The sequence below is a fragment of the Carassius gibelio genome, chromosome A5, assembly GCF_023724105.1.
Source record: "Carassius gibelio isolate Cgi1373 ecotype wild population from Czech Republic chromosome A5, carGib1.2-hapl.c, whole genome shotgun sequence".
Lineage (NCBI taxonomy): Eukaryota > Metazoa > Chordata > Actinopteri > Cypriniformes > Cyprinidae > Carassius > Carassius gibelio.
Window position 1 is genome coordinate 33,573,420 of NC_068375.1, and position 26,952 is coordinate 33,600,371.

Here is a 26,952-nt window from a genome sequence, read left to right on the forward strand (position 1 = left end):
GTGGGGTTTAACCAGACAGTTACAAGAGCTCCACCAATCAGATGCATCACTGTGGGATTGTGGGAAATGAAGTACTTAGCCAAGACATCGCGAATAAAAGGCATTTATATCAAAACAAGGTAAGTGCCCCATGAACTTTTGGCGTTTATATAAGCATATACTATCGCTTAGTACAGCCGCAACTGTTTTTAAGTCTACCATGTATGGTTACGTTTTTATGGCTTATTTCCCAAATGTCAATGCAGAAATTACATTGAATTTTTACTTCCGGCACCAGCTGTGGGCAGGACTGTGATGCTCTATGCTTCCAACACACTTGCGTGTAGCTTGAAAAATAGGCGTCAGTTCTATTTCTAGCATGCACGTGTTTTCTGCGCAGCTCACGCAGCAGGCGGCAAGGAAGTCGACCGGAAGTTGAAGTCGGCTGCGTGCTGCCATCGTGTAACAGAACTTCACTTGCGTGAGCATTCTCATTGACTCCCATTCATTTTGGCGTCACTTTGACAGCGAATAACTTTACATCTGAGGTGTTTAAAGACTCCGCTTGTCCATTATTTATTTCTTAAGATACACGACAATGTATAAAGGGCTCCGTTACCTTCTATGTTACATTATGGCCCCGTAGAAACAGTTTTTGTAAAAAATTGGCTAACGATTGCGTCATAACCACTCGACTCTGTCGCATTACCGTCAGACAGGAGGAGAAGCTCGCAGGCAGTTAACTTAATTTGGCGTACTGGAGTTACATTTTAAAATAATATACAAAATAATCCTCCTGCTCACGCCAAAGAACTCCCCGCTCAAGCTCGCCATCTATGCAAGATTAACGATGGCAGTTTGCAGGCACAGCTACTAGAGGATTTACATCTGTCAGACAGGTTGCTGACGTCTTCAAGCTTCATTTGAGTCTGCAGGTCAGAAACAGAAGTGCTAAAAATGCTAAAAATGGGCTTCAATTGTCTCAGTTGAGTTCCAATGGGGTCGCTGTGTCCATTTCTTTTACTGTCTGTCACACAGGCAGTTTGGTTGACCTGTTTACACGTTCAAAACGTGCGTTTTGTCTGACTCAAAACGCAAGCCTTGGACGCCAGTTTCTTTTATGATAAACGCACGTCAAAAACGCGCGTTTTTGGTGACTCCAAAGCGCACGCTAAGATCGCGCGTTTTTACTGGAAATCACGCGTCAAGGACGCGCGTTTTGCTGTAAAATCCCACGCTTTTGACGTGCCAATTTGCAATCAGACATCTGAGCAGGCGTTTGTGACTACTTGGCTTGCCATAGTCTGCAAGCTCTAACCTGTTAACATTGGGGCCGATTAAAAAACCGACACGCCACGCAGCTGAGACGCTTATTAGGTTGTCTGGCTGCGTGGCGTCTCTGCTGCGTGTCAGGAGCGTGGCGGCTGACTCGCGTTTAATCGTGCCTGACGCGGCGCGGCGCGCGCTGCTGCTCTAGGTGATAGAGGGAGACCGCCGACAATATCAACTTTTTAAATCCACTGCGTCAGAGACAGGATCGGAAACGAAAATAAAGGACTACACTTTGACGAGTAAATTATTAAAGACCAGCAGCATGATGAACTGAAAACGAGAGATTCGCCACGTGCACCAACTGTGAGCATTTTTTTTTTCAATTGTTTTAAATAATCTACCTTCTAACTACATCTAACTCCCTTAATGGTAAGAGCGCTGAACTGCTCACGTAGACTAGATTCAAAGTATTAAAATATAATCCAAACTCTCTTGACCTTTGTATGGTGGTACTAGCGCAACCCAAAAGCCCTTTTTATGGATATTAAATAGGTTGTTCCGAAATTACACCAATGGGAGATGCTTACTAATGAATATTTAATCAGCTTACATTCTCGCCCTCCAATGGCGAAGGTTTTGGCTGCTGAATATTAAGTAGAATTCGTGATTCCGCGGGGCGGCGCTCAATAATGACGCCATCTCCCCCCGCACTGTGTTTTAGTTCCACGCTGCTGTCTTGTGAATGGGTCAAGACTGAAAAAACAGAAAGCTATCCGGTCTTTCGGTTTTAAACGGTTTACCCCTATGTTCCTCCGTTCATTCTGGACCTGTCAGATAACGAACCTGTCACGCAACGATAGATCAAGAGCTCTCAAATTTGGTGAGCGGCATCTATTTAAATTTTCTTGGCTAGTCGGCTAACCATTAACCACGTCAGTGAGGTTTGATGCTTTTACTGAGACTCATCAGATCCTTGCAAGGTTAAATCGTGTTACAGGCAACACATCAGTTGCGTGATTACGGGTAGCAGGGAATGTGTGCGTGTTCGAAGCTGTGACCAGACAGATGATTATAGATGGCCTGTTGTTAGCAGGGATGATTTAATGTTTATTATGACCCGCAGCTGTATGAGTACACAGACATGCATCAGTACCGCTACTCTTAAGATTTCAGGTCCTAAGCTGCAGTTTGCTGACCAACCGCGATCTAACAGGCGAAGTCAATCCCACTTGTTTTGTTACTCCTGTTGTAAAACGATCATTATTATATAAGACCAGGCTGTCATACATTGTTGTGAACTTAATTTGTTGTCTTAAATACGGTATAGTAACGACGATGATGATAATAACGATAATGTAATTGTAACTTTCATTCTGTACATTAACTGTTAACATGTCAAGCGTTATAAAGTGTAATGGTATCATGTAGTTTTTTCAGGTGCTGCTGTTAAAACGGATAGATATAGAGGTGGAAGAAGGCCATATAAAGTAGAAATAAAGCGGTTTATTTTTTGCAAATAAGAATTTGATGAACATTTATTGTAATGCTTAATATTCACAAAAATATGAAAACTGAAAATTTGATCTTAAATTGATAAAATAAATTGTAACTTTTGTTGACCAGTAAACTCACCAGACTGATACATCTAGGTCCATAGATATTCATATATCAATATTTATTTATCTCCAAATAATTTTGAAATATGACTAAAGCTTTGCTATGAAGTATAGCATTAATGATGATGATAATAATAATAAAGATGCATCAGAGGGCACAGAAAATGCAATTATAAAAATTAATTAGGAAATGTTTGTACAGAATATACTGATTTTTTTTTTTTTTTTACTTTACAGTGAATATAAATGTTTCTCCTTACATTTTTCGTCATCTAGAAATTGCTTTTTTTGAGAATCTTTAAAAGGATATTTGCAAAGTTCAACAATATGGACAACTGGAATTATGGAAATCTATTGCTCAAAAATGTATCAGAACCATGATAATAATAATATGATCATATAATAACCTTTTGTGACTAATAGCTCTTTATTTATATTGACATGTAAGAGGGAATGTGTACTTTTGTCTGTTTTCTGGTATAAAAATAAAGATAACCATGATTATAGTAATCACCCTGTTGATTACTCCTCTGATGCATCTTCAGTGACCAAAACATTCTCACAAAATCCCTGAAGGTTTGTCAGGTTTGACGTAGTGTGTGGAAGGCAGCAAAATTACTTATTATCCATTTTTCCAGTTTAGTGGTTAGGCAAGGGTTTAATTAATGCTGGCTGTTGATGCCTGTTTGTTGGTGGTAATTATTTCCGAGGTGGTCCCTTGAGCTGAAGGGAAGTGATCTCTGGCATTACATCATTTTCTTTAATGACAGGTCTGGTGATTTAATTTGCAGTGCCTCTGTTAACCTCATTGTCTCCTGTATAAAGAGGCTTTGATCACTGAGGACTTGGGCATTTGAAACGTCCTGGGCTGCATGTGTCAATTGCACCAGCTGTTTAATGCTGAAAGAGAACTTCTTTGACGTATGAGCAGCAGGTAAACCTGATTTTTAACATTGTTTATGCATTCAAAAAATGTGAATGTGTGAGTTAGCGCCCATTCCAAAAATGTTCATATTTGCTTTGAATGATGCCAGAGTCTTGTCAGCATGCAAAAGGATTGTAAGTCTTGTCAGCAACCGTATTCAAGTTGTCTGCAGTCAGCAAATCTACTTTAACAGTCATAGCTCTCAAATTCCTTATGACCTTCAAGAGGGTTTGTTCAGTAGTACAAGTAGTAACTTGCTTTTCTGCATCACAACACATTTTGATTGCACTCTGTGTCTTAAGCTATTTGAATTTTAACTCAATAAGTCACATGATTTGAGGTATTATTTATGTCCATATCATGTATGCACTGAAGTGTTGGTTTTCTAACCTTAAAAATGTAGTTCATCCAATTGAATTCTGTAATCATGTATTCCCCCTTACGTCATTCCAAACCTGTGTGACTTTCTGTGGAACCCGAATAAGATATTTTGAAAAAGGTTTTTTTTTTTTTTTTTTTTTTTTTTTTTTTTTTTTTTTACAGTGAAAGTCAGTGGTGCCCAATATTGTCAGTATCTTATTTTGTGATAAATGTTTTGTTTGTGGTTGAAATACGAGGATATATTTTATATACTACACTTTTACTAGAAATTAGTGTTGCTTGCGCAGCCAAACAACAGTGTCAAAAAAAAAAAAAGGTGTCACTGTAAAGCAGCCAGCAGGCATGTGTGTGATTTGTAGCAGCTATTCTAATCCAAGCCTGAATTCTGCTGCTTAAACTGCTTTTCTCATATTTGGCTGGATCGGGTTGTTTTGGAGCAAAGAGTATTATTGCACATCTTCCATAAAGGCAAAGTACACACTTCCTCTGCTGAACTTTGAAAGGCTTTCTAGTGCTTTCTTTAGAGATCATAGCCTCTTTCCGTCTATTGTTTTCCTGTATTCCTATAGTGTCTGCTTTACAACAGGTGTCTAGTTGTCTACCTCTTCCTTGTGGTAGTCATGCTATAAAAGCTGCCATGTCAGCAGAGTGCAATGCCTGTCAAGTGGAAAGATTTGCTCTTTTCCACTAGTGTTCAGGTTAGCCTGCATTCCTAATCTAGACACTTTCAGATATAGTGTGTGTTTAAAAAGCCTCTGGTAAGGGTGCTCCGATCCAGATATTTTGAGCCGATCACCGATCCCTACCAATACTGATCTTTTTGATGTTTTCTTTCTTTCATGTAGAAATCTTAATAGTGCTGCTCCAATCAGCTGATTTTCTTATTTGAAAATTAGGGCATTTTCCCTCTTTAGGTAACTCTTACCTTTTTTTTTTTTTTTTTTTTAATGAAATGATCCCACCTAAATGTTTGATCATACAGTGCATTTTTGTTTTTACAATGGGACACTTGCTGCACAATAGTTTACACACAGCACAAGCCTGATTTTGTGATCTGTATGTGAGGTGGCCTCATACGTGTGCTCTTTGAGTGTGAATGGCCCAACCTTTTAACTTGTAGAAACTCACTCTTTGGTCACTAGTTTTTGGCTCACCATGACTAGCCTGAGTGTTTTCTAAAAGTCATATCAGTGTTTTTACAGGCTTCTTGTAGGTTCTTTCAAGTATTAAATTTTTTAAAATCAATTTTAGTCAAATTTAAGGTTTTAAGAAGTCTTACATATCTTCAATGGTATAACAAAAGTGCTAATTATCATTTTAGGAGGTCTTAAATATGGGAAAGTAAACCAGGAATCACAATATAACCTAATGTGATGATTAAATCATCAACACATTTTATTATTAAACACAACCTTTTTATACAAAAGAAGGCTGATTTAATAAAATAAGCATGGCACCTTAAACTCATTATTATCTTATTGGAAAAATACAACATCAGTCATCTTCTAATTCATATGTATTGATATATTAGTATATAAACCAATTAACAATACATATATTGATTGCAAAATATTCGGAGATGCATGATTTATTTTGATATTGTTTGTTCTGTATGGTCATATTTTATATGTGCATGTGTTAAAAGTGTCTTAAATTTGTTTTTAAAAACTGATACCCTGTTTTATACTAAAATTGTTGAACATAGTTTCTTATAAATTATTAATATTTAACATTTTTGCATGTACATTTTTTGTTGAACTTTATTTTAGCACAAAGCTTTTGAAAGTTATTTGTTAAAGACCTCAGTGCTACTTCTTACTTAATGATCATAAACTTGCAGTATATCGATTTAAGATGCTTATTATTGCTGGTTTGAGCACAGGATGGATCTCAAAGCTTGGCTTTGTATGCGACAGGTTTAATAATGGTGCTGAGATTTCATTGTAGAACCACTGTTTCTCTCATAGCTTTGAGTGACCTCTGAGCTGTGATCAATCCATAAATTCATCAAGTCTCATTCAGTGATTACTTATCCTTCTTGATGCAAATGCAGTGGCTATAGACAATCTCCCTTTAGACTGAATACTAGACATTCTTCTGACTTATCTTGTCTCCTGAAATAGCAGCAGTCCACAAGGATCTCTTCAGACTGGGTCATTATAACCCTCTGCCATTATTAGATGCAATGCTGCTGATGGAAATCATATCAGTGTACTGTGACAGTGTTGAGATGTGATTGCCTATTCCAGTATAGGCTAAATGTTGGTTTTAGGTGGGATAAGGATTTAGTTTGTTAAAAGCCAAGAAAACATGAATGTATGGAAGGCTATTTCCGCCATAGAATTATTACAGTAAAAAGCTATTTATGGGATTTTATCTCACAATTTGGACTGACTTGTAATTGCATGTTCAGACTATCTTTCTGCAAGTTTATATCTCAGAATTGCAAGATCTCAACTCAGAAATGTGAGAAAAAATCGTAATTGTAACGTAAAAAAAAAAAGTCTCTGCGACTGTGCAAGGTTGTTCTACTGTGTAAATATTTATTATTATTTTACATGGCCTATTTGACAGCAGTTGAACTGTCAGCTAATCAGATGTGTGTGCTGTTCTAAAAGCTCACCTTGCCATTCGGTGGCCCTCATATATTAATAATAAGAGGATCATATTTCCTCTGTCTCTTCAAACCACACACATAAGCGTAGTCCGCATACCACAGTCGACATCAGCATGGTGCGGTTAACCTCTCCTTCACACACCCTGCTGTTTTTGACACTTTTACACCCACACTGTCATTTACACCCTGACCGTGAGTCAGAATTATCAGCGTATAATGCTGGAGAATAAATATTGTACTTCTCCCTGATGTTTAGCATGAAATCAGATTAAAAAGGAATAATTCACTTTCTCATATCTACATGATGGCAATCGGTATTGACAAATGAACGGGTTTTACTTCTTTTTCTCAAGCACACTTTCGAGTGATCCTTCGAAGATACGGTCTCACATTCATTCAAAGATCTGGCCAGTTAAGGTTAAGCGAGGTGGCTGATTTTTGAGTTCTGGTTCTTGAAGGTCCTTTGTGAAAGGTTAATGGCACTTCATTAGTATATTCAGTCTCTTTAACCTATTGTAAACGAGTCGTGTGTCAGACTATAAAGTGAATACAAAGGCATGATTGTGAAATGTTATTCAAATGTATTTTTATTTATGGGTCTTAGTCTTTTAACACTAATATATAAATTATCAAAGAAATCTGACTTGAAATGATCCATATATTTGAAACTTTGTGTTTCTTTTGGCTGTAGTTTACTGGACATCTATTATTAACATCATGAAACAAAACACAATCCATCCAAAAGAATTTCCAAATAAGAAATGGCATCTGCTGAGAGCTGCTGTTATTTGTGATTTTCTGTAATTATTCTCACTAAATTTAAGATTAATTTAAAGCAGGTGAGAATATTTAAATGATATGGACAGAAACGCACAAAAAAATATTTGATTTGCTTTTTTGGACCTGCATTCTTAATTTTTTTCATGATTCATCACAATGAATATTCTGCTGTGCACTTCTGCATATGTATTGTTATTGAACTTGCCTTTTTGCATTTCACCATGAGGGTTAATGTGTTACACTTGATATACGATACATCATCAAAGATTCTGTCATTGGATTTTTAAAATAACTGTCCCCATTCTAGGTTGCTTTTGTGGTGGTTACTTTGCTTGAAATCTGCTGTTGTGTAAATCTCCAAGATAGTCATTAGTATTAGGCACTCAGCGATGGTAATGTTCCTTGCCGCTTCACGTTCTTGGTAATGACTAGTTTGTGTTTGCTCTGTCCCACTGCGTCAGTGGCCTTTGAGACCTGTTCCGAAGGGCCTCCCACTTGGGGCCAATTATCCCGTGTTTGTGACTCAAATGTTAGGACTAGGAGTTCATTCATTTAAAATGGAACTTTGCTTCTCATGGTTAAAAAAATCATGGCCTTTCATCCATCAGGACCTTTGCGGACACAGTCTCCGTGTCTTTCCAAGAGTGCTTGAATAATTTGTCTCTGTTGAAGAAAACCTGTTCTGTTTGCCTCTCAACAGCTCCTTTACTCAGGGCTTGACAGTGCGAGCATTTTACTCACATTTGCGACTAAAAATAGATGTGCGAACTGGAAAATGTATTTAGGAGCACGAGTGTGAATAAAATTTATTAAACATTCTAACTTATACGGTAACTTATAACAAATATATGAATTTATTTATGGAAAAACAGTGATACAGCCTCATATGATTATTGAACTTTAAAAAGTTCATTTAATTTAAATGGCACAGATGAGAAGGCGGACGGAGTATTAATATTCGCTTTAGTCTTTTTTGTTTATTTTTTATTTTGATCTAACCTAAAACATGGACTACCTATATATCGACTGATTCGTTATTATTGTTCCGTAACACTTGACAATAGTTAACTACATTAGTTAACATGAATTAACAATGACTACATTTGTTAATCTTAGTTCATTATTTGCAACTTTTAATGATGCGTTATAAAATAAAAAATTGTGTCTGCTAATTAGATAATATCTTTCTAGTCATAGTGTATGGTTATGTATGTGGTGGGATAAAGAAGTCAATTTTCATTAATTTACCTCATTTTCTTACCTCATGTCTTTCTGAATATAGTGCTCGACGTGTTGCTGGTAGAGTCATGACCCTGAGACAAGCCAATGGCTGCAAACAGCTGACCTTGACCATTGGCCTGACCCTGACTCTAGGCCTGCTGCAATGGCCAGTAGCAGATGTTAGTGGTCAGAATGGACCGTCTGCTACGCAAGTCCTTCAGGAGCTGCTGACACGCTATGGCGACAACACCAGCATCTCTGTCCCTCAGCTGCGAGCGCTCCTCATGCGCTTAAATGGAGACCAGATTGGAGACCATGTTGCGCAGACACAACCCACCAAAACCAACGCATCTAAGGTGAGTCAAGGAGCTTAGAGGAGAGGAAAGTTCCTCTGTACTTGATCTGAAAGTCATGTTTTCCTGCTTCGGTTCACATTCTTTGGTTTGTAAGAGATGTTTAAAATATTTTTAAAAGATTGGAGTTGGTAAGATTAAAAAAAATGTTTTTCAGCAAAGTGTCTTGTGCGCTACAAGGATGTTTATTTGCTAAAACTACAATAGTGCAATAGTATTGTAATATATTACAAATTAAAATGACTGTTTTCTATTGTAAAATGTATTTCTTATATACAGTCTTAAATGTTATGTGGTCCTTCAGATATCATTATAATATGCTGATTTGATGCTCAAGTATTTTTTTTTTTTTTTTTTTTTTGCAATGTGCATTACTGTCACTTTTGATTAGTTTAATGCATCTGTGCTGAATAAAAGTTAATTAATAAAACACTTTTTGAAAGGTAGCTTACATGTGTGTGGCCATGTAGTGTTTAAATTCTTGGTTTTACAATATTAACTGCCAGAGTGTTGCGGAAGTGCAAAGCCACAAATATTTGTCTTTGGTTTAGCATTTGTGTACTCATGTCATTAAGTGTTTTATCAGGCGTTATCGCTTATGCCACCTCGCAATTTGTAAGAAAGCTTAGAGTAACATGTTGTAATTTATCAGACTAAGTGTGTAACATTTACAAGGACCACAAGATATCTGCATGTCTTTATTCAAAATAAACAAAATGTATGTTTATGACATAATAACATGCTTGCTGGGTTTGTTTTTAACTTCTTTTTGGCAGCTGAACAATTGTGACCTAAATTGACCTAAGATTAAGTTCTAGCTTTTTCAGTGAATTAAACATTTTCTGAATCCTTTTCAAAAAATATTTTACAATTTAATGTTAAGACATTAATTTCTGTTTTTATTTCATGATTCTAATTAAAAAATTTAAAGCGCATTAATTTCCGCTTCAGATGTTGATTTTTGTAAACACCGCTTAAGAAGTATATGACCCCCCGAGAGTTTACATAAAATGTTTTCAGCATTTTGAACCCTAATCCTCAGTACGACCTTGGAATATTGCATTGTTAGGCCTCAAAGTCAAATCTGTAGTTTCGATCGAGCACAAACCCTGCTCTCACCATGCTGTAATTCAAGCTTCTTCTCTGTGATCAGTAATTGAAACCTCTGTCCTGTCCTGCCCTCTGTTCTCAGTGCTTGGCTGCAGACACTTTGGCAGTGTATGGGATGAGCGAACAGTCTCGTATAGATGGACGTGGCCTGCATGAAATCTGCCCTTCTATTATACAGCAGCTGGACTCTCAAGCGTGCAAGACCCAACCGGACCAAGAGTCTGAGAGCAGCCCCAGACCCACTTATGCTGAGGGTAAGACTGACTGTCTATTAAAAGTCAGTGCATAATATTAAGGATGATGCTTAATTTTTATTGTCAGTCACAGTGATATTGTCATTATATGCTACATGGCCAAAATTATATTTACCCCTTATTTGACTAATTTAGCTATAATTATTATAGTGACAAAAGGGTAAGGTCAGTCACACAGCTGTGCAAATTTCTTAAACAAACATTTGAAGTAGATGTATGTATGTTTATGCACAATTGCCCCATGCAAAAAGACTCTTCAAACCCAAACCTCATTGAACAATCAAACCATGGTCTTAAAAATTCAACCATCAAATATGGGTGTGATGTTCAGGTGGCCACGTATTTTGGCCCTGTGCCAAGGGCAATATTTTGCTTCTATCTGCTTTCTAATGAGATTTTGCACACTGTGAAATATCATGACACTTATTAACAGTTCTTGGAATATTCTCTCCAAACTCTCATGCGCTGCACGTCCCCAGGTAATGCCATTTGTTAAACTTTATCAGTATAAAGTGCAACGTCTTGGCATGTTTATAGCAGACTGGTTTAGTTCATATCTATTGTACACTGTAGACAATCTTTGACTTTGTCAGCAATTTAGGCTCGTAGGAAAAATACACTGAATCAGCAGAACTTAAAGAGGTTCAGACGAGTGCAGGTGTTCTCTTGTGTTGAGCCTTGATCTCCAGTTAAAGTGTGATAAGAGTAGTCAACTCTGAGCACTGAGAAGTGTAGAAAGGTCACTGAAATGGAAAACAAAACAGTTTAAGCAAGTGGCATTTATTTATTTTTTAGAATGATGGCACAAGCACACAAAATAATAGCTGTATACTACCAAAAGTTTGGGGTTGTTAACAATTTTTTTTTTAAATGTGAATGCAGTCACTTACTAAGGCTGCATTTATTTAATCAAAAATATATCATATATAATACAGATAAGTTTTCTGTTTTAATGTTTTCAAATGTAATTAATGCCTAAGCTGAATTTTCAGCAGCCATTACTGTAATCTTCAGTGACATGATTCTTCAGAAATCATTCTAATATGCTGATTTGATGCTTAAGAAACATTTTCTCATCTTATCAATGTTGAAAACAGTTATGCTGCTTAATATTTTAGTGGAAACCATTAAACATCTTATTCAGGATTTTTTTTTTTTTTTTTTTGATGAATAGAAAGAACAGCATTTATTTAAAATGGAAATCTTTTTGTAACATCATAAGTACTTTTGACTTTTGACAATAAAGATATTAAAAACTGACCCCAAACTTTTGAAAAAAAAGAAAATGCAAAAAAGAAAAATATTGAAATAACCTTTTAAATAGTCAACCTTATTGGATCATGCTCACAGCTAATGTTATGAAATATTGCTGTAGTTACTCTTCTAGGACTATAATCATGTCTGAAGATATCCCTGGGTATGATCTTTTAATACACATTTAATGCAGTGGAAATTTTGAAGTCGATGTCACTGTATAGGCATAGATTGAACCCAGGCAAATATGTGCTTAACACTTTAGACAATTTGAAAGAATCTTTCATATCAGAATAAGACTTGACTTCTAAGATCTTGACTTTTAAAACTGCTAAGCATGTATATTTCAGATCCCAGCATCTGGATTCAATCACAGTACTCTGGTCAGACAGGAGATTTGAAGGGATGCTGTGTGCTTTCCAAGCCGAACTGAAATATCCCTTGTGTAGGCGACAGATATAAAAAGGCGATGCAGGGAGAGTTCAGAGAATTTTATGGGCGTGTGTGAAGTCTGCTGGGACATTTCAGGAGAGAAAGTCATGGACTTGGAGAACAGGAAATGATTTCACATGCACTTTATAATTTGAGATTTGTTATTTATACAGTGGGATAGGCGATACCACATATTTTGTTTTCGATGCAATACCGATACTTTTATTGGCCAGTATCATCGATATCGATACGATACTTTCTAAACTGAATTTTTAGATTATGAAATGTATTTAATTCTTATGAGTAAAATGGGTAATAATACCTACTTTAACTTTATATTTGAAATGCATTTTAACATTTTATATACCTTTATTGCAACTTATAAGGTTATATTTTTGTTTACACATGGTTAAAATGTGTGTACTGTAGTGGTAACCAAGGAAATCTACAAATGCTATAGTTAAACTATGTTCACTTTACCATGGTTCATTGTCATAAGGGACTGCCAGTAATAGGCTGTTGCGTGTTGCGAATAACCTTTTTATTCGGAGAGTGTATGATTTATATTAACAATAAAGAATAGAACATGAGCAATATGAACTTTTAACATTTAAATAAATGTACTGCACAATAGGTTTATTGTGCACAATATTGTGCACAATAGGTTTATTGTGAAATAACATATAGCCTATGTTTATTTCTGCATGTTCTGGGCTGCCTTTTTCAAAAACATAAATGCTTTCTTATTATAGGCTACTCTTGGCAAACGCAGCTCTATTTAAATGCACTGTCAGAAGTGAGTGAATGCTCTCTGTACTTGATTTATTCTGCCTTGCAACATTTGTGTGTGTTCAGATGAGCAGGAAAATCCCTTCCACACAATTATTTGCTAACATAGGTTATTTGTCCAATTGAAGGCATATTGTAGGCATTGTTTTTTGTTTAATAAACAAAAATCTCTGGTAAATATATATATATTTTATTTGAGTATCGATACTTTCGATACTTGCATCAGTATCGATATATCGATACTTCAGGATCGATTCGCCCATCCCTAATACAAACATTGCAGTACAAGTGTGTTTTCGCCATAACTTAAAACAAACCGTCTATAACAGATTTATATATTTTTTTTGAATCAGCCTGCGACTCTTTGAGCCAGAAAACATGGTGCACAGATGTTAAACATGTCAAGTCACAGTGATATTTCCTGTCGCTTTGCATCATGCTGTTCTTTATCTGCTAAACAAGGCACTTCTGGGTTTTGGCATTTCTTGCACATCCTAGCAGCGGGAGAGGAAATGAAAGGAGAAGTGCCACCGGAATCCAAGAGATAAGGAGAGAAAAGGGGAATTTTGGCTTTTAGAGATGGAGTCTTAGAGCATCCTGTTCTCAGTGCAGTCTTTCCCTTTCAGCTCTTAACAAAAAGCACTGTACTGACACCATGGTACAGTGATGGTTATATGAATGTGATCACCAAAAAAGATGAGGGAACCGGATTTAGGACAGGTAGCTGGCCAGATCCAAACCAGCATTATTTGCATGAGCACCACAACTCAGTTTCTCTGTAGCATGCTCCACAAATGTTCTGTCTCATCAACGGTGGGATCCTTTCAGGTGTTAAAGTATTTGTTGTACTATGCTTTCTACTACAACACTTTAAATTGCTTATAAATTAAAAGGTAGAATACTTTGAAATTGATTTTGCACAATCATAGAATGTTTTTACAATCAATAACTTAACAGGCCAGCTCACTCCAAAAATAAAGTCTGTTGTTTACTCACACTCATGTTGGTCCAAATCTGTATGACTTACTTTCTTCTGTTGAACAAACATAACACATTTGGAATATTATATTAATTTATATTATATTGCTGTAATACACCTGCTCTGTGAAATAAATGGCAATATTTCAATGTAAATATATTAGTTTTTTTTTACAGTAGTAAATTTACTATGCTTTTATTTTTGATAAGCTTTTGTTATTTTTTATTATTCGTTTAATTTTTCTGGAAAACTGCAGGGAAACTTAAATTTTGTGAATGTGAAAATGAAGGATAACGGCCGCTCGCGCAGCCCTTTGCAGTTTAATGAGCGCACTAAGCCCTAATTTGATTTTAGTCCGAATGAAAGATGCTTTGCCAAAGCAATGCCGCAAAAAACCTCATCAGTTTATAATAAAACTGTGGAGGTACATATTAGATGGGCCACCCCAGTCATTCTTCAGACGACGTGAAGGTGAGTAAATAATGACAGAATTTATATTTTTGAGTGAACTATTCCTTTAAATTACTTTGAAAGCCACTTCACTGAGTGGATTGTCATTAATAAGCTGACAATATACAAGGTCATTTAAATGCTTAAACAGTGTATTTTATCGGGTCACAGTAAAGGGTAAAAGCCCAGTTCTCTAATCTATTAATTCCATTACAAAATCTCATGGTTTTCTTGAGATTTGGGTTTTTCTAATGAGCTTTTTTTATGATTTATCAAGGTGTCTTTGTATGTTGCTTACAGTACACCCTGTCCCAAAGGAGCTTTAGAGCAATAAAAAAAGATAAATAAATAAAAAGTAGTGTGTTGTAACCATCTCGGTGAGAAAAAGTTCCTAACACGTTGGAGTAAGTAAATGAGGAAGTGTGTTATCATTGTGTTGTTGTACATGTACAAGCACACTCATGTCAAATATTTGTATTAATGTTGGTTATGAGTCCTATGAGGTTATGAGAAAAGAAATATATTTCCTAAATGCATCTGTGTTTTGACGAATGATTCTCTTTCTCTGTAGGAAAAGTGCTGACGGCTGTTCTCAGCTGTAAACAAATGCAACTCTGTGGTTTTGGAGAAAGCTAGTTTATATATGATCTGTACACACACACACACACACTCACACCTGCCACGGTTCACTCCCAAATAATGACATTCTTTCAAACTGCATGCGTTTCCATTCAGCAGTGTGTTTATGACAGATATCTTGTGCTTCCAGGGATTCCAGTCCGACTGGGATAAATGGTAACAAAGCAGTGCTGCCGGCCTGAAGTCTACATTATAATCCATGCACGCAAATGTTGTGGGATGTGTCTGCTGGGGTGTAATGTTATGTAATTAAAGGTTGTGTGTGTGTGTGTCCTGCAGTGTGGGGTTACTCATTTTTGAGTGTGACTCTGATAAGTGCGTTCGCTTTGACTGGTGTGTTTGTGGCGCCCCTGATGAGGACGCGGTTCATGCGCAGAGTACTCATCTATTTCATCGCTCTGTCCATCGGAACCTTGTTGTCCACCGCCATCCTGCAGCTCCTGCCTGAGGTTCAGTATCCATCCACCCATTTCCACCCAAACACACTGAATCAACCGCGGATCAAGATTAATCTCAAAGGGGTTTCTGGAATTACCGCCTTTTTCCTTCTCTCCTCCTTTTACACACAGTTTTCTCCCTTTTAACACAACAAAACACCCGTAACCACAGAAAAGATCTCCTCTTCCTGATGCTCTTTCTCTGTTTTAGCTTTAATTTCTTTCATGATCTTACTGTTAGTACACATAAAAGCCATTAAAAACTTTTGTTTTATGATCAATGTCTCACTAGCCCCCCATCTGTAAAAAAAAAAAAAAAAGACTAATTAATAGAGCCATTATTTTCATTTATCTTAGAGATTTATATTTTTTATTTTATATAAATATTTTATTTATATTTATTTGATATGAATTCATTTTATAGACCTGAAAGTTTTTTAAATTATGATTAAATGTTTAGCCGGATTTATAAAAACAGATTAAAAAATAAATGAGTTAAAAATAGGTCCATATTAATGCATTTTCTATGTTTTTATTGTTTGGACACAGTTTTTGTTTTATCCAGCTGTATTTACTCAGTGCAACTTATAACATCCAACATTCACTTCATATCAGGCTGCAAAGCAACAAAATGTGATTATTTTAAAAGGGGGTGATTCTTTTCTATATCCACTGTACCTCGAAAGCTGTAGGAGAAGTTGGGAATTTTGGTTTTGGATTGTTAAGCCAACATAATGTTTGATCCCACTCTTTTTTTTTTTTTTTGGGAGACGATCAATACCTGCTGCCTCAGCTTGCCTCCGCTACTTTTCAAATTGTTCCTCTATCCCTGAATACTGCTTTTACAGTAGACTACTAACACTACAGTTATTCACAGGCTCTATGGGTATGGAAATCCCGTCCTCATTAGAAGGGCCAATAGTGTGTTGGATGTTCTTTGTTGGGTTGTTGGTGCTGTCATAGCTCAAGCAGAGCTACAAGTACACCTTTTGTTTGCTGGGTGTTGATGGTTCATTGGCTGGTCAACATGAATACGGGTGTTTTCGGTTCCTCTGTTGCCTCGGGTGTTTAAGGAGGTATAGGAGGAGCATGTTCAGCTATCCTGTCAGGTTTGAATGATTATCAGTGACCTCGTGTCTCAAGGCATCATTTGGTCAACAGGAAGCCGCCTCCCCCTACTTCGTCTGTGAATGAAACAATGGATTTTAAAATGTGCACATTTACATTAACACATGTATACCTTACACTACCATTCAAAAGTTTGAAATCAGTCATTTGTTTTTGAATTAAAATTAAGTTTTATTCAGCAAGGATGCATTAAATGGTGACATTTAATGCATTTATAATGTTACAAAAGATTTGTTTAAATAGTTCTTTTGAACTTTCTTTTCATCAAAGAATCCTGAAAAATTGAAAAAGCTGAAAATTTTGAATGGTAGTGTAATAGCATGACTGAAATTTTTTATTTATTGCCATTAATTAAAAAAATTTACATCAAATCGGTGCAATTTATGAATGAGATTTAATATTGTATTAAAATATTTTCCTCATGTAAAAAATTCTTATCGTGGTTGCATGAATTGATTTGGTCATTCAGTGGCCCACAGAACTTAATTTTTCACCTCAGTGAGTAAATCTCACATTTGAGATTATGAATAACAATCTTTCACCAAGTATTAATTATTTAGCTGATTAATTAATATATTCTTCTTTTTTCCACTTCTCTCTCTCCCTCTCTCCCTCTCTCTCTGTCTGTCTTGGGGGTTTTTTGGCCAGTGTGGGGGTATGGTTTCCTGTGTGTGACAGTGATATCTCTGTGTTCACTGTTCGGGGCGAGTGTGGTTCCCTTCATGAGGAAAACCTTTTACAAGCGGTTGCTGCTGTACTTCATAGCCCTGGCCATTGGTACTCTGTACTCCAACGCCCTCTTTCAACTAATCCCAGAGGTAGAGTGGACACGTGGGGGAAACGGGTTTATAGACGTGTGCCACACAGCCAGACTGAAGACCGTTCTAAATCCACTCTCTCTAGAGTTCTAGATTTTGGCATTTAAAGGAGTTGTTCACTCAAAAGGAAACATTTTTAAATTACTTGCCCACATGTCGTTCCAGACTTTATATACAGAAAAAATTTAAATATTTTATGCAAAAAATTGTCAAGCTCAAAAAGGTATTAAAATAGACTAGTTTAAGTTCTCAAAATCAGATACTTTACAGTGCATAATATTTTTGTTTCCTGAAGATGATCAATAGAATTTGGTCGGGGTGACTTTGAATAATTTTTTTGCATGCAAAACAGCAGATTGGACATTCTGCAAAAAAAAAAAAAAAAAAAAATAAATATATATATATATATATATATATATATATATATATATATATATATATATATGTGTGTGTGTGTATAATATTGTTGTTATAAATTTTTTTAATAATATTTTTTTAAAGTAGATAATAAGATAGTATGTTTTGGAACAACATGAGGGCCAGTAACTGATGGCTCAATTTTCATTTTTAGGTGAACATTTCCTTTAAACACACATTTTAGTCTTTCTGGCCTCAGTGGTTCTCCCCAGCTGGAAGGCTAGAAAATAGAGTAAAAAAAAAAAAAGATCAATAAACTTTTATTGATCCATGGAACCGTTGTTGTTGTTGTTGGAGTTTTCATCGGACTAATTATAATCATAGTAATGACCATTTAATGTATATTTTTTGAGGCAAGATGGCATGGAACTGGAGCGCAACATTTAAGTTTTAAGTTGATCTGACTGTGAAATATTTAATAAAAAAAAAAATACATTTGGATGTGAAAAGCCTAGCAAAATATAGGTGGGGGGAAGCCCTGAGGCATTAGTAAACTACACGAAGACCCCATCTAAAATAAATCCTATACTCACTCTTCTTGACAGCTTGTAACTAAATATGAAATAAATGTGAAGAATACTGTTTAAAAAAAAAAGTCCTCTGATTGTTTCTGGTGTCTAGGAGAGTGATTAGGGGTTTGTATTTAGATCGTATCTATACCAAATCTATTATGTGCTCGTTCATTGATTATTTTATTGACCCCAAACTTTTAAATTGTAATGTTTTTCAGCATTCTGTGCATAGTTTTATGTTGATAAAAACACAATAGCTTTCATGATTTGAGGTTAATAACAAATGCTATATTATTTTACATTAGTTTGAATAAAAATTTTATTTAAAAAATTGTACTTAAAACATGCTTTTTTTCTGTATATAGGCCTTTGGATTTGACCCCATGGAAGATTATTATGTGTCCAAGTCTGCGGTCGTGTTTGGAGGATTCTACCTGTTCTTCTTTACAGAGAAAGTCCTGAAGATGATCTTGAAGCCAAAGGACAAGGTGAGCTTGGACTAATGATCCGTTCGGGGTAAACCATGAAACGTTTGTTTTATCAAACAGCTTTATCTGACATTGTCATTGTGACATGGGTTCCCAGTGACATCAAAACAAGGTGCAACAAGGATTTTATTTGTAGAACTTTTTAAAGTTCAAACTCGTGAAGTTTTGCTTTGGAATGTGTGAACAGTATGCACAGTATGTGCATGTCTGGTTGTCTCTCCTCAGGGGATTCACTATTCCTTTATAGCATTCTTTGAAAGACGGTTTGAAAAAGATGTCATAAAAAAAAGTCATAAAATCATAAAAATACATTCACTGTTTTGTTGTAGTCTGTATTGGTTTGGCCAGTGCCAGCAAATCATTTTACATGAATCTGAAGATTTATGCTTGAACTTTTTTGGCTTTTGAGATTGTAATGTGTTCTAATACAGCACCCTCTAGTGGAGAAATGTCTTTGTAAGATTATTTACTTCCTCTAATTTGTTCTGCTTCCATTTCTTATTATCTAATTGTCTCTTGTGTTAGGGGGGGCATGGCCACGGCCACAGTCACTTTCCTGCAGAGCACTATGCCAACTCTAATGGAGACCTGGAGGATGGCGTGATGGAGAAACTGCAGAATGGAGAAGCTGGAGAAGCATCTTTACCCAGAGTGGAAGGTGATGTCAGAGAGCTTAGAGAAGATGACAAAATGATCAGCACTGGGCAGACAGTACAGGTGAGGAATAAAAGAAACGACTCATTTCTATTAGCTCAAAAATATTTTCCAGTTCACAAAATTATTTAATGTTTGAGAAGAAATGTGGTAATCTGCCGTTTCACTTAATTGGGCTTTAGTGACTATACGCCTCACCCACAATTATATCCCTTAAAAACCCTATTCAGTTCTGGCATGTTAATGTCATGCCATTATTACTGTAATTATGAGTTTCCAGCTTCTAAAAGCTTTCCAGATCTTTGTCGAATTTATAATTATAGTTTGGAAACTCTCAATTTATGAATGCTGAGGGTTTTTTTTCATTCATCTGTGAATAATGACTGATGACGTCATGTAAACGAAACCAAAACATAATGAATGTGCTTCAAGAGCATATAGATGTGAACAATAATATAGTCATTTTGCTGTCATCAGAGCCAGTCATGTTGTGAGAGTTGCCATAGAAACACATTTTTCTGAGTCGGAGGACGGGAATAGCATCTCAGAGTTGTCTTCTTGTAATTGCCATAATTTCAGCACAATGTAAATGGGACATGATTCATCAGTGCGCTAGGTGTTTTAAGGTAAAAGATAACTGTTTTTATAACTTTAATCATTACAATGCAGCAACATCTACAGCAACGAGCTACAGCAACGAGCTACAAGAACCCTGAAGAAGCTAAAAGAATGTTAAAAATAAATAAATTATAAATGTATAAATAAAGAAATGTATAGAACCTTTTGCGCTGCTAACTCAATGCTCTACCACTGAGCCACAGGGACACGTGTTTCATGATTCAGTCAAATTCTAATGGATACAATTAGGAACCAGACTACTTTATATCATTCTCTCTATATTAAGTCACTCAAAAATCTGATTTAAAAATGCAGACATCAAATGCATTGCCAGTATTTTTCCATCTTATTTTGGGTGCTGTTCATCTAAGGTTACAAATAGACAAAAAAAATAGAAATAGAAATCTTTTGTGATGCAAGTCTTTTATTATCATTTAAAAAAAAAAAAAATTTAACATGTACTTGCTGAATAAAAGTATTGATGTTTAAAACAAAAAAACAATGTTTATATTGTGTCAAAAGACTTTATTCATCAAAGACTTCTGAAAGTACCACAGGTTTTAAACAAATATGAAGTAGCACAATTGTTTCCAACACTGATAATAAATGGGCACATTAGGATGATTTCTGAAGGATCATGTGACCACTATAGACTGGAGTAATGGCTGAATAAATTACATTTTACAGTGTATTCACATAGAAAACTGCTATTTTTGGTCAAATAAATGAGCATTGGTGAGCATAAGAGAAAAATAATACTCCAAAACTTCTGAATGGAAATGGATATTTACTGTGAACTTCTTCATTTTTCCTGTGTTTTTGTCCCTGTCACAGGACTCTCAGAGTTCAGGTGGTGCTGGAACGGGTGGATGTTATTGGCTTAAGGGCAGGGCATACTCTGACATCGGTACTCTGGCATGGATGATCACTTTGAGTGACGGTCTGCACAATTTCATTGATGGTTTGGCTATCGGAGCCTCCTTCACTGCTTCTGTGTTTCAGGGCATCAGTACATCAGTGGCAATTCTTTGTGAAGAGTTTCCACATGAGTTGGGTGGGTATTACAGACTCTGTTATATGACCAATCAAAAATGGCCATAAACATGCTGAGTCTGTAATAATGTAAATGCTCTGCTGCATCTGTGTGTCCAGGTGATTTTGTAATCCTGCTAAACGCTGGAATGAGCATCCAGCAGGCACTCTTCTTTAACTTCCTGTCAGCGTGCTGCTGTTATCTGGGCATGGGCTTCGGAATCCTGGCTGGGAACAATTTCTCTCCTAACTGGATCTTTGCTCTAGCCGGAGGCATGTTCCTCTACATTGCACTGGCTGATATGGTGAGAATGTGATGCTGTTCGTTTGCTGGCTTTAAATGACCTCATTTTTGGAGGGCTTTGGGATTGGGGTGGATTACGTTCATTTTTGTTGATTCCTGAGGGTGAGTTTCTATGATCAGTGAAGTGGAAAAGAAGTTATTAGCAGTGCTATTGCAGGGTTTCTGCAAGCTTTAAAAAAAGGTCTTGAAAAGTCCTAATTTACACTTCAGAAATTTAAGGCAGGGGTGTCCAAACTCGGTCCAGGAGGGCCGGTGTCCTGCAGAGTTTAGCTTCAACCCTAATTAAACACACATGAACCAGCTAATTAAGGTCTTACTAGGCATACTAGAAACTTCCAGGCAGGTGTGTTGAGGACTGCAGGAACACTGCAGGACTCCGGCCCTCCAAGACCGAGTTTGAAGCAGAATGTCTTAAATTTAAAGTCATAGCATTTTTAGGCTTTTTTTCTGAGAAATTAAACTAATTAAATGAGTTTATTCTTAAAACACACAAAAACAATCTGTCAATGTAGTGTGAAAATGACTTTTCTTTTGGAATTAATTAGACTTTTCTAAGACGATTGCCAGATATTTGTCGCTGGGGTATATTTTTTGCAATAGCCAAAAAAAAGTTTTTCTTTTATGCCAAAAATCATCAGAATATTAATTAAATATCATGTTCCATGAAGATATTTTGTAAATTTCCTACCCTAAATCTATAAAAACGTAATTTTGGATTAGTAATATGCATTGCTGAGAATTCATTTGGACAACTTCTAAGGAGATTTTCTCAGTATTTCGATTTTTTGCACCCTCAGATTCCAGATTTTCATATTTTTGTATCTCAGTACATCAATAGAAAGCTTACAGCATTTATCCAGCATTCAGATGATGAATGAATCTCAAGTAAAAAAAAAAAAAATAGACATTTAAGTTTTGTGGTCCAGGGTCACATTTTTACAGACTTCTTATCTTATGTAACTTATCTTCTCAAGTAAATGCATCTTGCTTTAAGAGTCTTAAGATATTTGCACTGGAAAACAATACAAAAATTCATAATTCAAATTCTAATGTTTGGGAGCAAATGTGTTATGCTAGTCTTATGCAATTGCTGTGTAAAATGATTTGAACAGTAGAATTAAAAATAAATTGTATTTTTAAACTTGAAAGTTGTGATAATTTAACTGATTGTGTGACATTAACCTTCAGAGAACATATTGATATATTCCCATCAACTTATTCTTATTCTATACATTTTCTTCTTTACTAGGTCCCAAGGTCTTTAAAATGTACCTTCATTAAACATGAGGAAATCCTGTATAATATGCTAAAATTAAGAAAGAAATTCTTTCTTTCTTTTTTTTTTTGGTGTGAGCTAAAATAATTTAATGTGAAACTAAACTTAAAAACTGGAAAAATAATAATAAAAAAAAAAAAGTTTGGCCCCCATGTTTGTATGTGAAAATACATTCTACCTGGAGATGGCGCTGTAGCAACTATGACTTTTCTTAATAAATACAATCATTAGTTACTAAAACTATTAAACCTGAAGCCAATATATAACTATTAAATGGAATTGTTACATAGATGTATAAACATAGATGTATAAACAAATGTGGATTTGTTTTAAAAGAAATTATAAATTTTATTTAGCAGGGATGCATACAATTTATCAAAAGTGACAAGACCTTTGTAAATGTTATAGATTTATATTTCAAATAAATTATTCTTTAAAACTGTCTATTAATCAATCCTGAAAAAGTGTATCATGGTTTTCTCAAAAATATTAAGTAGCATTAATATGAGCAGCAAATCATCATATCAGAATTATTTCTGAAGGATCATGTGACAGAAAAAGTTAAGACTGCTGAAAATTCTGCATTAAAATAGAAAAAAATAATAATTAACGAATATGTAAATAAATGCCGAATTGGTGAGAATTAGAAACTTGATAGCAGTCTAACTTGATAACTATGAAAACCGAGAATGTAGTTATCCCAAAAACTGACGCTGTTGATTTGATCATTTCTCTTATAATTCATGTGTCTTCATATTGGTTTGTTCCTGCAGTTTCCGGAGATGAATGAGGTGAGTCGTGAAGAAGAGGAGGCCGGAGGAAGTGGATCTCTGCTAACTTTCGCCATCCAGAACGCAGGGCTGCTCACAGGGTTTGGCATCATGCTTGTACTCACCATCTACTCTGGACAGATACAGCTTGGATAACTGAGGACCTAAATACAAACTCAGACACTGAAGGACTTTCTCAGCACCTGGACTAAAACCTGAGACCTACTGGGACCTCCAGACTTTAATATGAGCTAGCAGTGCTGGCTTGTTTTAAAACGTTTGCCCAGCTGGACTAGGTAATGACATAAATTGAAGTATTTTGGACATAGTTTTGGCTCAGAGTAAACCCTGGACTGTTTAAATGAGGCTAGAAATGACTGACCCGCGAACTTTGCTTTAAATTCATCCAAAACCTGGGACCTGTTGATGCATGTGGTACCATTCAATCTAGTTAAGGACTTCTCTTGGTCCTTAGCCTCAAAGCTTTAGGACAGTGATGTCCCTGTATCGTGTGGATTCTCATTCCCCAACATCTGGGCATTTTTGTATTGATTTCTAAGGTTCTCACGGTTTAATTATTATTGTGTTTTTCAACCAAATGTCTCTTTCCCTCAGAGAAAGGCCTTTCTCCTAATCCTGACCAAGAGATTTAGAGTATTGTCCTGTAACTGATGTGTAACGGGATGAAACTTTCGTTATTTAATTTTTCCCCTTAATGTCATTCCGTTATGGCAAGCAAAAACTATAGATGCTTGAAACACAAAGGCACTAATTCTTGTTTTTGAAGGTTTTTATTTGACCTCTTTAACAAAAAAAAAGCAGAGACCAAGGTTCTTCTAGAAAAATTTCCTGTTTCTTTTATCTTTTCATTTACATGACCAGAATAAGTGGTGCATAGTTTCACAAACACCCTCCTATCATTTGTACTTTCTAGAACTTTGCGTATTAATTGACAGAGTAAAATGAACACATCGACCTCAATTAATTTAATTATTATGATAATTACTCTTACAAAACTCCATAAAACACCTATTTTCTACATGCTTTTGTTTGATCTGAATGCAGTACTCTTCATAATTTAAGAAATAATTAGGAAATGCAGACAAAATGTGTGCATAAAGGTGGTGTTGTAATGTTTCTATAATAATATGATCATTCCTCTACATACAGCACTGCAGCACAATACTTCGAGCGCTTTGCTAATTTAGCATCTAGACTGACAGAAGTCATATTGATTATCGCTGGATTTAAAGCTGAAGTGTGTAATATCTAAGGCACTAGTTTAGTCATATGTTATTACAAAATTGAGTTTTGAAAAGTTTTTTTCAAATTCAGTGTTTAAACTTTTAGGGGGAAAAATCAATAAACAAATGACTTGCTTGTAAAATTGATGTTTGCATATTAAGATGGGATAGGAGATTTTTTTCCAACATTGAAAAAATGACACTTCAGCATTAAAGATGGCTTAAGTTTTAGAAGTGAAATTTAGAAGTCAATTCCTAATTCTAAAATCTGCTAGTAGTAATATTCTTATACATATGATCTGTAATACAGATGTAGAATTTATATGCAGCACAATATAATTTCAGTGTTTAGAACAAGCTATGAGATTATTCAGAAACTGATCTTACACTTTTGATTAAACAGTATATCCCTTGGTTTCACTTTTGTCTTCCACATAAAATGTATTTTCCATTATGCTTCCATTGCTTAATATTCATGCTATATTCGTATCTGCTGTTGCACTACTAGTTTAAAGGTGTAATACACAGTACATCAGTTGAACCTGATACCCTAGTATGCTATTGAGCGAATAGTTAATAGATCATTCTGTTCATCTTATGAAAGGTCATTTTAGCTCTCTGTGAATAAGAACATGATAAGTTATTGTGCGTATGGTCAACAACAGATCTGAGTAACTTACTATCGGCGTTATTTTTTTTTTTTTTTTTTTTTTTAAATGCTCCTTTGTTTGTTAAGTGTATTCAGCTTTGTGTGCAGCCATTGTTTCAGCTGGCGTCTTATTGCTATGCATCAACATGTTCTCTGAAGTGAGTTTATGCCTTAAAGAGAGGAGGTAGTCTCAACGCCATGCATCATTCAGTGGTAAAAATGTTCAAGTTTTTTTTTTACCTCATTTTAAATTCAGTTGATTTATGTATTTTGTCATTAGTAATTGTATTTAAATGATAAGGTGTTTTATTTTGTTGTTGTGTGAGAGTTTGTGAGCACTCTTTTTGTTGTTGTTTGTTTGTTTGTGGCATTTGAGAGCAAGTGTACTTGTTATAATGAAGGCATTTTTTAATTACTGTAAACATCTCAAGTGTTGTGAGTCATGATACCTGTGCAACATGTGAAATCTGATTGCTGGTAATTTTTTATTTTATTATTATTAAGCCATGAGCTTTTAGTTCAACTTTTGTGCAATGGAAAAAAGAAAAGAAAAACATAATACAATCTGATCCAAATTTGAAACTTTTCATTCATTTAATGTGGTCTTGGTTTCTCGGTTTTTAAATGATAATGGTGACACTAATTATTTAAGATCATTATTTTACTTTATGGCTTTGCAAATAATTTATAGTTATATATATATATATATATATATATTATAATTAACTTGTATTGACGATCGAAACGTTGGCAGTAATTTGCTGCTACGTGTGTGAATATTCATGATATTCAAATTCTTATTGTATATGGTTTTAATTTAAGTCAGTAATTAACTCTAAATTAGTTTCGCATTTTAATGTGCTTTAAAACATCCTTAAATTCTTAATGCATCTATGAATATTGATGAGTAAACAATCGTGCATTTTCACACGTGAAGAATCGAAGCTTTTCGTTTGGCTAAAGCAGGTACATTCATAAAATTGTCTCTTGTTCTTAACGGCTGACTTTAAAAGCAACTTTTTGTACTTAGGTTACAGTTAAACATTTCAGAAACTAAACTAAAGGATGATAGCTATATCACCTGCCCTCTACTTATGACTTGAATCAATGAATCAGAAGGAGTCACTTCACTGGAGCTGTGAATCACAAAGCTCTTTAAATCATCACGGTACAACGACATTAGTTTACATTCATATTTTATGTCTTATTGTAAATAAATATAGATGTGTTATAAACCAATATTTAATTCGTCTTGTACAAAAGTGCACTGCAATCGTGGTAACAATTTCTTAAATTGTAATAAAATTATACATCATTTAACAAGGTAGGCTGTAACCATAATCTTCGAAAGTTTAATCTTCAGAAGCTTGAAGGCACCTATTTATTTATTTGGTATATTTAATATTGAATAAATTGCAACTTCATTACAGTAGACTATATACACTAAAGTTTGAACGCATCTATGTATGTACTTAATATAACGTTACACATATGCATACTATTGATCATATTTAAATAAAATGCATGTATTCAGTAAATTAAATATTTACAGAT

At 35.2% G+C, this 26,952-nt stretch overlaps 1 protein-coding gene across 4 annotated transcripts; it reads left to right on the plus strand.

Annotated features, from left to right (window-relative positions):
• Nucleotides 1-1,445: 1,445 nt before the first annotated feature.
• Nucleotides 1,446-25,980, plus strand: slc39a14 (solute carrier family 39 member 14). 4 transcript variants are annotated; one of them, XM_052596580.1, is made up of 9 exons: nt 1,446-1,614; nt 8,853-9,147; nt 10,337-10,508; nt 17,265-17,434; nt 18,729-18,851; nt 19,377-19,568; nt 20,958-21,177; nt 21,276-21,460; nt 23,509-25,980. In XM_052596580.1, exons 2-9 carry the CDS (start codon nt 8,878-8,880, stop codon nt 23,659-23,661), a joined length of 1,485 nt encoding a protein of 494 aa, XP_052452540.1. In that variant the 5' UTR covers nt 1,446-1,614; nt 8,853-8,877; the 3' UTR covers nt 23,662-25,980. The 4 variants fall into 4 exon arrangements, with proteins under 4 accessions (XP_052452540.1, XP_052452530.1, XP_052452521.1 ...); XM_052596570.1 differs by lacking the exon at nt 1,446-1,614 and adding an exon at nt 1,956-2,131; XM_052596561.1 differs by lacking the exons at nt 1,446-1,614; nt 17,265-17,434 and adding exons at nt 3,615-3,801; nt 15,331-15,500.
• Nucleotides 25,981-26,952: the final 972 nt, after the last annotated feature.